This window comes from Pelmatolapia mariae, linkage group LG18 (genome assembly GCF_036321145.2).
Source record: "Pelmatolapia mariae isolate MD_Pm_ZW linkage group LG18, Pm_UMD_F_2, whole genome shotgun sequence".
In the NCBI taxonomy this organism is placed as follows: Eukaryota; Metazoa; Chordata; class Actinopteri; order Cichliformes; family Cichlidae; genus Pelmatolapia; species Pelmatolapia mariae.
In genome coordinates, this window is record NC_086243.1 from 13,484,604 (window position 1) to 13,498,591 (window position 13,988).

A 13,988-nucleotide genomic window follows, 5' to 3' on the forward strand; every position below is an offset into this window, starting at 1 on the left:
GCCATGGAGCTCACCATGGAGAACCTTCACAGCGTCTCGTCACACTCCCAGGCGGGAGACCTCATGAACTCTCCGCATGCTCGGCCGTCGCCGTCCCCCAGCTCTACTCCCCGGAATCTTGTCTCGCACGCTCCCGGCGCGCGGTCGGCCATGGTCTCCGGCATGCCCTCGCTTCTGGAGGGGTCCGGGGGAGACTACCGGACAGACCCGTCCGCGTTGTCCGGACACCTGCACCCGTCCATCAGCATGTGCGAAACCGGGATGAGCCTTAGCAACACATACACAACCCTGACCCCCCTGCAGCATCTACCTCCGATATCCACAGTGGCGGACAAGTTTCACCACCCGCATTCACACCACCATGCTGCCGCCCACCAACGACTCTCGGCCGGGAACGTGAGTGGGAGCTTCACGCTGATGCGGGACGACCACCGTGGTCTTACCTCCATGGGCAATCTGTACAGTCACTACTCTAAAGAAATGTCAGTGTCCGGTATGGGCCACGGCTCGCTGTCCCCGCTTTCCAGCGGCCTGGGCTCTCTGCACAACTCCCAACAGCCGCTCTCAGCCTACGGCCCCAGCGCGCACCTTCCCGCCGACGCCAAGATGCTTTCTCCGGTGTCAGGCTTCGAGACCCACGCATCCATGCTGTCCCGAAGTGACCAAGAGCATCTGGCCAGGAGTTTAGGGGGACATGGCCACGGCATGATCTCCAACATCAGCGGCATGCATCATCACCCGCACGGTCACCTTCACTCGCAAGCAAACGGCGCAGTAATGCTGGGGGACCGGGAGAGACACGGCCACGGACCCAGCCAAGGAGTATCAGGGTCAGGCATTCAGGCTGAGGAGATCAACACTAAGGAGGTGGCACAGAGAATAACAGCAGAGCTGAAGCGCTACTCCATCCCGCAGGCCATATTCGCCCAGAGGATCTTAAGCCGGTCGCAGGGCACCCTCTCGGACCTGCTACGGAACCCCAAACCTTGGAGTAAGCTCAAGTCAGGACGGGAGACCTTCAGAAGGATGTGGAAGTGGCTGCAGGAGCCCGAGTTTCAGCGGATGTCTGCTCTCAGGCTGGCAGGTAATATACAATCCCTTCAGCATTATTACTTCACATAAAAAGCGTTCAGTCTTCCACCGTCGCCTCTCAAATAAAATAGAAGGATTCAGCACCACGGACAGTTCAGCCAGCAAAGGTGCGCAGAGGCACAGCAGCTTCATCAACGTAATTAACCATACCCGCAATTCCTTCAAGCGAATATGATTTGTGTGAAGACAGCAAACAAATCTATTTGTGTTTCCCTCAGATGTCTAGGAATAGTTATCGCCTGATAGCGACTGCTTTGAGCACATCTGCGTCCACCACACTTGCTGTTGTAAACTAAATTTGCAGGCCTGTAGTTTTTGATCGACACACAGCAAATCGCAATTGATTCACAATAAAACCTCGAAATAGTTGTCCTCCCAAGACGCCTGTTTTACGAGCATGTGTTTGTGTGTGCGCACGCGCACGCGCTTTGGTGGGGCTACCGGGCCAACTAGTTGCGCGCGAGAGAAGCGGGGTGACCCCAGGCTGCCTGATCAATACGCCAGTTCCCACTCTCCCTTTTAAATGTGGCACACCGATCGATGCCCGTATCGGAGCTGAAAGACGCAATAACCGCAAGATCTCTCCCGCTTTTCATTTAGTGCCTGGTAGCACGAGCTTTAAATTTAGAACAGGGGCAGGTATGATCCAGGGCGCGCTTTTTTTCTTTAACTCAGGATATCCACGCGGGTCAGAACAGCAAAATGAAACTGTGATTTTCAGTGTTTTAAAACTTCAAACTTTAAATCACTAACGCTCCCATTCAGAAAATTAAACATGTAGACCTAAATATTTATTTAAAAAAATGAAATATGTGGAAAATACTACTGCAGCCCATAGATGTGATCACCAGATCTATTTCAAAGCAACCTTGAGCTGCACAAACTGTTCTGATGAAATATTGATTGTAAACTGGGGCGGGGATTGATAACGTGGACAAGTACAAACAAGAAAATGTAGAGAATATAGAGTTTGTGAAGCTGAAAGCCACAAAAACTACCAAAACAAATAAGAAATGTTTCCCTTTCCCTCCCTTTAAAATGACATATTTGCTATGAGATTGTGCTACTGAAAGGAATAGCTGTCCAAACCAATAAGATTTCACTGTATCACTGAAATGCTCTGATTTTAGACAAGATAATGCAATCCAATAAGGAAATATGGGCACAATAGATAGATAGATAGATAGATAGATAGATAGATAGATAGATAGATAGATAGATAGATAGATAGATAGATAGATAGATAGATAGATAGATAGATAGATAGATGAGGATTAGAAGCTGAGGCTTTGAGTGTCATTAATAGTGTTGCTCTGTCCTTTCAGTGTTTGCCTGGCTTTGCACATAGGAGATCAATAAGGCCGTTTCCCCTTCCCAACCCCCTTCTCTCCCACTCCCTGGTGCTCTCCTTCTGTGTTTCTCTCTCTCCTCTCTTCTTCTCTGCATCACATGACAATAATATCACTAATCTTTCAGTGGTTAACCTGGCAACAGGCAGACGGGCAGGTTGTTTGGCTCGAGGAGCTCGGCGCCACAGAACAAAACAAACCAACAAAAAAAACAAAAACAAAAAAAAAACGCTCACTGGAGGAAAGGATGAATGAGAGCTGCTGCTTCATAGTCAAACAATGCACTGAGCCATTTTCTATCCTCTTACCTCTTACCAGAGCCATCTCTTAATGCCCATCAAACTTACTCGTGCCATGAAAGATTAATATCAGTATTCTGTTTCTCATATTTTCTGAGAAATCCAAATGGAACAAACTGGAATGTACAAAACTTCAGTCAACTTGATTTAAGTGCAAAAGCAAGAAAAGCAAAACTGACATGTGGAAAAAAGGGCTGCAGGAGCTGGGAGATGCCATTGATTGAGTAAGGGCAGGCAGGTTTGGGCTTTGTGTGAACAGCCAGATAGAGGCAGGGTAGTGAAAGGATCAATACCGACCTTAATAATTGATAAGTATAAGAGAGACGGAGGCGAGATGGGGAGGAAAGAGAGAGGCAGACAGCGGTTGTGTTAGCACTTGTAACAGCATCTTCTAGGTAAGCAAAGTCAAATCTGTGGTTAACAGCTGAGGACCACACAGCAGTCTTCCTGCCTAAACCCCACAGCACAGGGTGTGTAAGTGGTTTTCAAAAATGCTGTTTACACCCTAAACATCCTGTGAAACATCAATAGCAGAGTTCTGACACCAACAAGGATGCTGTAGACTCCCACTGCTGAGAACTCGAATCAGATATTTATGAAGCCAGAAGAGAAACACGACTGTAGATTTGTAACAAGTGAAATAAGGGCTGGAAGGCTGATATCTAAAGACAAACACAAAGAGATCACAGCCTAGGAGGGTCTTACAGTAGACAAAGGGCACCAGAGCATCCAGCTGCCTGCCGAGACAGAGTAAGTGCTTTCTGTTTAAGTCAGCGAATCCTCAAAGCAATCCAAGGTTGTGATGTCATTTGATTTTAAAGGTTGCTATGCTTTATGGGGTTTGTAATGCATCTTTATGGAAGGCCTGCAAGCACATTTCATTGAGTGCGTGTGCACACATGCATGCGCGTATGTCTGTGCGAATGCTTCCACATGCACACGTGTGTGTGTGTAAGACTGGGTTATAGAGTGCGTCTGCACTATACATTGTTCAGGCTTATCTGACTCGCTCTGAATCGGTATTGATTTCCTCTCTTCTGCTCTCTTCGGCTCTCTCATATTCTCTCTCTCTCTCTCTCCTTCCCTCTATGCCTCCCCCTTCCTTCTCTTCTGGCTCTGTACCAGCAGAGCAGAGTCTTTGCCTCCCAGCCTTAATTCATCCCTGCTCTCTGGTCATCTCTCTCTGTAACAGACAGAACTCATTTTGAATAGCCACTCCTGGCACAGTGGTGTCAAATATTTTGACACACTGTATGACTGCGGCTTAATGTGCTGCGACTTAGATTGGCAATACAGTACAACACCAAAAGAAGCTCTATATAGCTTCATAAACATTTAAAACAACCTCTAGCCAAATATTTTAATTCGCATACAAGTAATAAAAATGAGCTGGTTGTAGAATACATAGAAAAAAGATGTGTGGTAATAAGAAGGTGATGCATTTTGTTTAAGAACTGATGCCCATAAGGAGGATATGTGGTTGAAATATATCAAATTTACCTTCTTTAGAGTAGAAATCAGGACTTGTGTTAAATAATAAACACATAAATAAACATCTGTTAGTACCTTAAGTTTCTTAATTATCCATTTGCAGCACCTTGTTTTGTTAAACCTTATGTTGCTCATGGCAGTTTGTAAAAGGCCTGGTGGTGCTGAAAGGACAGCTCCTTCTAATCCCTCACAGCAGCATTTCGGTGTTAAAGGTGCAAACACCCAACCAATAAAACTGCATTAGTCAGGACTGAATTACAGCTTTTCAGCTCCAACCTTTTAATCTTTTTAAGCTCTTTCTTAAAAGTTATCACAAATTAAACTGACTTGACTTTAGAGTCCCTGCAGATGTTCTGTGTGTCAGAGAGCATTTGTCTCGGAGATATGTGTAAGCCAGAACTCATTTTATCGTTATCTAGAATTTCCCTTTAATTTGAGTAGAAAATGTGTTCATTAAGCCAAACGGCCGAGAAGAGAAATAGTCCTTGTTTATAGGGACCAGATAATAATATCATTCATAAGTTACAGTACACCAGGTATTTTTAAGTGCTTGAAAAATATTTTTTGGTTAGTTTGTGTGTTTGTGTTAGATATTATTGCATGTCTGTTACAGACGGGACACTGCTTACTAAATCAGAGACACATTGTGCAGTTTTGTTTTGTTGTTTTTTTGCTTTTATTACATTAAAGGCTGAGATTATATTAAACCTTCCCGATAATAACTTCAAAAAACACACAGGAAAAAAGAAACAGAGAGATCACTTTGAGGGCCCAATATTTAAAGCTTAACTATAAAGTTTATAAATGAATCAGTCATCAGCGAAGAAATAAAGTTCTACCAGATTAAACAACGGCTTGATTGTAAGTCTTTCTAAGCGTTTCGGGAACATTTCCCAGCGGCTTCTTTGTAGCTTAGTTTACAAAGATTTATTCGTTTTGTTCTCCTTTATTCGCAGTGTTCAGAGTCTCAAAAAACTGTCGAATTATTTGATTGAGGCTTGTGCTCCGTGGAGAGAATGCTGCATTTAATTTTTACGTTTTTAAAATAAAAACACAAATCTTAGAAAAACGAAGAGGCGCAAAACTTGGTTTACAGGGCTTACAGGACTTTTATGGACTACGAGACAGGATCTAATACTCTGTAAAGCTGCCGATCACTAGTCTCAGCAGGACAACACGGGCTTTAGCTGAGAAATAAACGACAGCTTTCAAATAAGCCAATCCTAATCAATTGAGGGTAGCCCGTTTTAAAGGACGAAGAGGCGGTTTGGTTTCAGCCTTGCGCAGTGTTGTGGTGGGAGCAGGGGTCATTCGGGCGCTTTACTTCCCTGCAATGCAATGAATAGGCCTATAGCTTGATCAATATAATCAATAACCGTACATCTGAGGAGGTGTGACAGAGAGTGATTGACACCAAACTGTTTCTCGCCTGCAGTAGTCCGTCCAGGGCGGGAGAGGGCCCGTCTCACCGCACACAAAGCCCGATCTCATCCGTCCGTCCAGGCGTCGACTAGCAGCAGCACGGTGCGGTTAGTTCACCGTCTGCCCCTCACGCCCCACCTGCACACACACACACACACACACACACACACACACACACACACACACACACACACACACACACACACACACACACACACACACACACACACAGGTAAGACACATAATACTCTCCTGTAACATTAAACGAGTTGCCTTGTGCATTTTCATTTTCCCAAATCAAAGGAAACACAGGCCAGAGAAGATCTTTTAATTGTAACTCACATCCACTTATTGGCTTTCATCTCTCGAGGCTCGAGGACATAAAGCTGATGAGATCGGAGAATCTCATGTTTCCTCCTGCACACTGAACATTTCAATGCACACCGGCCAGAGAGTCTTCACACGAAAACTCTATTCGTTTCCTGGTATAAACAAGCAAACAAACAAAACAAAACAACACCAAATATCTCTAATCGACTGCTTTCACACACGACTACCTAAAATGTGTTTTACCTCTTGTTGTTTCCAATTGACCTATACTGTGCAGAGTTTTTGGCAAGAAAGTTTCCAGATGCTCTCATTTTAACACAGGATCAGGAGCTACAGGAGCCAGTCACGAGTGGTGTGCGTGACAGGTGTGGGACCTCTAAAGTTAAGCAGTTAAAGTTTAGAAACAAAACGTGTATATCAGTCCAATCATTTTAATCGGGTAATTGTCGATTTATTTATGTTATTCTAAGCAGAGTGTTGAAACGCGTAGGTTCGCGCATGTGTGCACACCTACTGCCCACTTGCGCACATTCACACACACTGAAGGGGAAAGCAGAGACAGCAGCCACCGGCAGCCACAGTCATAAAGCCGAGGTGCTCTTAAACGAGGCACAAGTGCAGCTTAACACACCGAACAGCCAGCGAGTTCTGATCAGTAAGCGGTTGAGATTAAACAAAGTGGCGGTTACCCTAATACCTTTGGCACCGCTGACACCAGGGACATATGAAAGAGATGACATGCGCAACTGTCACTTGAGACTGCTTGTCTCTTCAGAAAAGCCCATTTAGTAATGAGACACACTAAAGATAACCAATAACAGTTTGGTTCTTGTCTCAAGAGAGGTCGCTTTAATGAGCAGCCCCCACTTTTCCTTCCCTGTGGTCCCGTGTCTCTTACCGCGGCGAGGGACGTTCAAGGAGTCTCATTTGAAATTGATTGATTATCTGAGATATGCACTGACCATTGCGGGCCCAGGACTTGTGCTAACTCCTCGGCAGATGTGTTTTGCAGGCACTGCACACAGGCCTCTGTGCTGCAGAGCAGCATCTGAGCTGATGGAGGAGACCCAGAGTGGTGTTGGCATTGTAAAATGGCCGGTAGCACAAGTTGTTCGAAAACAGGCATTACATATTAAATTATCACTATATTAGCACTAGCATTCAGTCATTACATTAGGGAGTATTGAGTTTGGTTTGAGACAGCACTTAGAGAGCCTTCAGGAGATTCTGGCATGGCTGGGCCTGAACCAATTGAATAAACGTTCCATGAAATGGTTCTGAAGTGCGGATCAATCAATATGGGGGCTATCAATCCGGGGGCAAATTAAAACAATTGAGAAAAACAACAAGAGGAAAAGAGTTGAGGAAGTCGAGAGGAGGGATGGAGGATACAATGCAGGGACGAGCACATAACCTACATTCAGCTGAGGAACAATATCTTGGTAATTCTGCTTGTGCTTGCAGTAACAAAGCGTGAACAATGACCATTCGCACACGTGCACGCGCGCATGCATGCATACACATGTGCACATTTATATTGATCCCCACCTCACAGTCAAATCTGTTTACTGCTGTTGTCTAAACCTGCTGTAAAGTCATCAATCATTTGCATACACCACCACCTCCACACTGCAGCCAGTCTTATTTATCTTCTGCCCCCACCCCCACCTTTCCTTCTTCTCATTCTTTCCCTGCACACACACACACACACACACACACACACACACACACACACACACACACACACACGCACACGCACACACACACACTGACAATCATCCAACACTGGCACTGGGGTAAATATCAGTGATCATTCCTTCATTCCCTTGGTGCTTTTCAAGGCACATCCCCAAACTCAATCTCGTGCACGCGCACACACTTTATATGGCCTAAAAACTATATGTATTCAGTGACCTATCTGAGACCCCCCCCCCCCCAAATTCAAAAGCACCCAGACTGGATGACTGCCACATTTTCTTTGTTCTTCCAAAGATTAACAATTTCTTCTCATCTGTCTGTCACAAGGCGCGTTCGCGAGCTACACTCCCCAGCCCGAGCGCACGCCCCCCCCCCCCCCCCCCCCAACACACACACACACGCGCGCGCACATACACACCACCGAGTTCTCGCGGATCGATGGGGATCGATCGGGTGGGGAAGGGAGCCCTGATTACTGGACCACGTGTTCGGGAGAAAACCGCGGAAAATCGATCATTGCAGCTTTTTAGGGCAGCAGAACAGAACAGACTCCCTCCAGTCTCCACAGCCAGAGCCGAGCCTACTGACGGTGCATCCAGGCACGGCAGACCGCTTCTTTGTCAGCATTTCACATCTCCACCAGTTTCAGCAAGGCACACACACATCCACGATCACACTACTCTATTCACCATAACCGCGTTATTTCTCGATTAGTCACAAATCAAGCCAAATTGTTTACATACATAAATACTTCAAATCCACATGCAGGTGAGTTATAACTCAGTCCTGCACAGGTTTTAGACATATTTCCTCTCCTCCTCATGTCACATATCTCATGTCACCACACATTTGAAATAAACGTCTAGAGATTTCAGATCCGTCTCAATAAGCAAGTGTTACTGTTCATGTTATGTTCTGTGCAACACCAGGTAGTAACCAACGGGAATATGTAGTGTAACATTCAGGAACAGTAAGAGATCTGAGTGCTCATTTCCAGTTCCTGTTATTAATATAAATGGTGCAAGAAAAACCCCGCTTAATTAACCAAGTCTCAAATTTGACTTTACCAGGGGAAGACACAGCACAGCTTAAAGATAAGGCCGCTGTTAGCAAGTTTCACACCCGCAAAATTGGTGATTTAAATGGACAAAACTAGACCTGTTCGGAAATCAATCTCAACACTTAGAGCGTGTTTGGCAACCTAAATAGCAATAATATTGGATTTTAAATGCTGAACATTAGTTTGGAAATCTACAAAAACTCTGTCATTGATATCAGGATAACCCCGCCTGAAACAGAAACCTGTGAGGTTTAGATATTATTTTAATATAGTTTAACAACTTCTCACTCAAAAGGCAGCCCGTAGTATAGACTAAATCACATTTTAAATATTTAAATTCGATCTGCTCCTCTCCTCTCTGTCTTCCTGCTTCTCATTCTTTCTTTTGTAGCTTGCGCATGCTCCTGTTTCACACACACAGAGCAATCTGTTCCCATAATGTGCCCTTTTCAAATAGCCAATTAGAGATCGTGATGCAGGCCTAAACACATTCTGCTTAAGCATCAGGACTTCATCATCACACTGAAACATGATCATAAATAACCACTTTTAAACTTTTTGGTTCTACACTCTGCTTTTTGTTGCTATTTCCCTTCGACCCCCGCTATTATTCCCTAAGTATTATGTTAAATGTATATATTATCTGCATCATATGTATTTTGTGCTCCACTATATATGACATATAACATGTGATTCTTCTCTCCCTTCCTCCCTTCTCCCGTCTCTCTCTTCTCTCCAGCATGTAAACGCAAGGAGGAGGACCGAGGACGGGAGCGGAACCAGGTGCCAAAGAAGCAGCGACTGGTCTTCACCGACCTGCAGCGTCGCACCTTGGTAGCCATCTTCAGAGAGAACCGCCGGCCCTCCAAGGAGATGCAGCTCACAATCTCCCAGCAGCTGGGCCTGGAGCTCTCCACCGTCTCCAACTTCTTCATGAACTCACGCCGCCGTTGTCCAGAGCGCTGGGACGTAGAGGAGCACAGTCTCGGGGCGCACGGCCACGTGCACACACCCCACGGAAACAGCAGCAACAACAACAACAATAACGGCGCCTCACCAATCCAACCCGGTACCTCCTCTGCTGTCTCCTTCTCCAAGGCCTGACGTCTGCAGGACGGATGTAGAGAGGATGGAGGGTTCCTTTCTGCTAAGACTCTCCGTCACTGCAGAGCTACCGAGCGCTGTGGCTTCAGACCACTCAACTGATCCATCTGTTCAGAGTACCGAGGACTCTGTGCAGATGGATCAGACCTTCTCGGTGTTATCTTTTGACCCGAATGCCACTCTTAGGGGCTAACTTGCATTTTCAAAATGTGACTCTTGAAACCAAAGATCCAACAACCACATGTAGCCGTCAGGAAAAAAAAAATCATCCTGAAAAACCAAAGAGCATCCATTTACACTAACCGCGCTGTGGGTGTGCGTGGAAACATGGACAAGAGAGAAAGAGAGAGAGAGAGAGAGAGAGGGTTTTGCGTCAGGAAACAAGTAGCTTTAAAGACAACAGGCCTGGAGCGGTCTTCACAAATAATCATACAGCAGGTGTATCTGCAGGCCTGCGATCAGCGACACCCGCGTTTCAGTGCCACGCTGAGACTGATTGAGAGGTGCGTTTATGTGTGACGTATACGTGAAACGATCTCCGCAGATCGTCCGCTACCTGTGCGTAACGTTCACATCGCCCACAGTGGGGGTGTATTATTATTATTATGATTATTATTATTACTATTCCTCTGCAGCCACTCAGCCCGCTGCACGTCGGAGTAACAGCGCCATCTGCTGCCCAGTCTAACCACACGCCAACCTGTTCTCAGCGCGCCGGCGTTGCTCCTCACACAGCTGCAGATTGCCACCCAGAGAACCAAACAGGAGGAGAAATGGTTCAAACACACTCATCCAAACATCCAATGACACACATGCTGAATGTTTGCTTCTTTATATACACTGAGTGGCTGCACGGCCACAGACTGCATAGTCACTTGAAAGGTTATTTTCAGGTTACAAAAAGGAGAACAATCAAACAGGGATGACATGCCACACATAAAAAAAGTGTTGTCCTCGAGTGAAGGGAGTGAGGGAAGGTGGGTGCATTCTGTTCTAGCGGCCAAACACAGAGGTCAAATGTCACAATATAGGATCCTGAGTGCCAATGATGTTTGCCTCTTTATGATAATCAGAGAACAGATGCAGCCCACTTAGTCCCCCCCACCCCCAGTGTGCCCTGCAGTGTCTGGTCTGTGTCATTACACACCTACAAATTGTGAGCACTATACGGCATGTTTGCCTATTTCATACCTCAGAAAAAAAACTAAAAAAAGAAAAGAAAAACATTGATGTGATCCACATGAAACACAATGGAAATGTCTGTAAATAATCTTTAATTTCATCTCTCTTTCTCTCTGTCTTATCTATTCTCAATTTATCTACTCTCTTGATATGTGTCTTTCTTTCATTTTCTTTTCCCCCTCCCCAACTAATTGATGCGGGTAATAATAGTACCATAGACACATGGTTTCTTTCTCGTGACTATTGTGCTATGTTGTGCTGAAACAATATATAAAGAAGCACCTTGTTGACAAAATGTAAGAACTTAAAGATAAAAAAAATGAAACAAAATCAAAACAGACAAATCATCATGTCATAGACTGATCCTATGCACAGACAAGGAAGGGATACCAAACAGAGACAAACTGTGCATATTTGTGAATACCTGTTTGATGGAACAAACGGACTGCGTGGATGTGAAGGACCTCTTCCTTGATCTTTAAACTTTGACCTCTTTGAAATGGACAGTCACTGCATTCCTCTGCTGATTGTTTTCTTTGGTCACCATATGAATTGCCTGATTTTTTTTGTGTCTTTTTATAACATTTTTTTCTGTGTGTGTGTGTGTGTGTGGGCAAAGCCACTTGTTGTGTAGCATCTTCTAGCGGGAGATAATCATATAAGGGAGGAGACACAGACAGGAGGAGAAAGGGTGAAGCAGGGGAGGCGGCAGCATCAGAGGCCCATCATGAGACTGGAAGGTAGCAAGTGACATTCTCCATAAACCCATAAACTGGGAGGTGTAGTGCACGGAAACAGGTTGTTGTCATTTGGGAATGATTTTGGAGTCTAGACGGAGGAAAACTGCATTTTAAAAAAAAAGTTAAAACCCAAAGCAGAGTGTCGGTGAGGGAAATATGTGTGTGTGTGGCTACCTCACAGAAAATAACCAGACAGTGACCCAGCCGTAAATACCAAAGATAATCCACGCCTGCTGTGTTCACACTGGACCTGGGATGTACACACACACACACACACACACACACACACACACACAGACACACACACACACACACACACATGCAGAGTTGCAGACAGATGCAGATTTGGATGCACGCACTTCCACGGAGCAGTCGTGCTTGCATAGCAAACACAGCCTGTTTGTTATGTGGGAAGAGTTGAGTGCCTTTTTCCTTCAACCAGGGGATGGACTGCTCTGATCACACACAAATATGCACACACACGTTTAAATGAGGGGGTGTAGGGGGGACACACTGGGTGAAGGGGGTGCGGCACTGGAGGGGTCCTCGTGATATTAAAGGGCCACTTTTTTGGACTCTCAGCACTTCTTTTCACACAGTGAGGGGAAACGATCGCTTGCCATTCCGTTTTTTTGTTACACACCGATGAGATCATGTCATCTCACCAAGTCCTCTCTTCACGATACACACACGCGCACACACACTCCTCCCAGAGATATTTTTGTGTCATTTGTAATCCGAGAGTCGGTGTGTGTATGTGTGTATTTAACTGTTTACAAAGCCCTTCAGTCCTGCTCTTTCCTGTCTCTCGTTGGCCACCATTTCAATTTAACTGGTCTGAAAACAGAAAAAAACAGAAACCAAAAAAAAAAAAAAAAAAAGAAATCTTCCATCTCCTGACGACACATGATGCACATTGGTGATCCTCCCCCGCTCCCCCCTCTTGGCTGGTCCCTCTTTCCAGGGTAGCATTACAACAAGGCAGGCATGTGTAGACAGTTCATCTTGATATACCTCAAATCTTGACTGTAAAAGTTAATGTAGTGAAACAATAAGGACAATGTTTAGCAATGAGCGTGACATTAAAGTCACAACAAAATGATTGTTTGGGGGGTTTTATTTATAATTTCTATGAAACAAAGTGTGGAGTTTAAGCTGGTTTTTGGTTTGACAGCTTTCCAGTTTTTTATTTATTTTTTTTAAATTGTGTGTAGATTTGCACGGAGTCCTTTTTTAAGACTGAAAGAAGGGGCATGACATGGGTGTAGAAAAGTGCATAACGGATAAATAAAGAGGCAAGCAATGACATAACACACATAACATGCAGCAAAAGAAAAGAAGAAATCAACATATAACAACACATCAAAGACAGAATGATTTCTGTTTTGCATCATTTTCTTTTTGTTCGTTTGTGTTTGAAAATCCTATGTGTGTTGAAGTGATTCACATATTAAACAAAAAGAACGAACCAAAGCACCTCTGTCATTTAGGAGTGGGATGAGCGATTCTTTTTATGCATGGATCCTATATTAGTGTATATAACCTGGGGGATGAACTGTACCTCCACAGGTGGAGGTGAGGGGGAGAAACTGGGAGGAAAACAAACTAAAAACAAACAAACAAAAAAAGCCGGGTTTTGGTTTTCAAGTACATTCTTTTTACCCCTGTGTGTTTTATGTGCTGTTTGTGTATTTGTATAAAATATGTATATTTGTATGTCTTTGAGATTCATTACTGTGTGTTTCCCCCTCTTGTTGTAACCTTTCCCTTTGTGTCCAGTAGTCCCTGCACTTCCATCTCTATATATCTTCGTTTCATACCACAGGCGCGAGTGTGAGTGTGTGTGTGGAGTTTCTCTGCTTTATTTTTCTGCATTTAATCTAAATTTGATCACCCTGGCTGTTTGTCTGCTTTAGGAAACAGTCGAAGCTGAAACAAACAGACAGCCAGGCAGCTGAAATACGCTTCCTTCCAGTGTTTTAAAATGGCGTCATTTGCTTTTTCCTTCAGTCAGACCTTAGAGCTCTTGAAGCCCCAGTGTCGATGTTCTCTCCCTCTTCCCTTACCAATCAATCAATCAGAGCCAAGTGTCTTTGTGATGGTAGAGACAATCAATTTCAAATAGAACGGAGACAAAAAAAGAGGAAAGATGAAGGGAGAGAGAAAGAGAGTGATGGAGGAGGGCAGAGCAACTGACTGCACAGGAGAGATGGGAGCAGAG

General features: G+C 44.7%; 1 protein-coding gene across 3 annotated transcripts; it reads left to right on the top strand.

The window, feature by feature from the left end:
• LOC134616675 (hepatocyte nuclear factor 6) lies at window positions 1–12,257 on the top strand. 3 transcript variants are annotated; one of them, XM_063461615.1, is made up of 3 exons: window positions 1–1,084; window positions 5,667–5,755; window positions 9,481–9,693. In XM_063461615.1, exons 1-3 carry the CDS (start codon window positions 4–6, stop codon window positions 9,577–9,579), a joined length of 1,269 nt encoding a protein of 422 aa, XP_063317685.1. In that variant the 5' UTR covers window positions 1–3; the 3' UTR covers window positions 9,580–9,693. The 3 variants fall into 3 exon arrangements, with proteins under 3 accessions (XP_063317685.1, XP_063317686.1, XP_063317684.1); XM_063461616.1 differs by having other exon boundaries at window positions 5,667–5,760; window positions 9,481–9,577; XM_063461614.1 differs by lacking the exon at window positions 5,667–5,755 and having other exon boundaries at window positions 9,481–12,257.
• The last annotated feature ends 1,731 nt before the right edge of the window (window positions 12,258–13,988 follow it).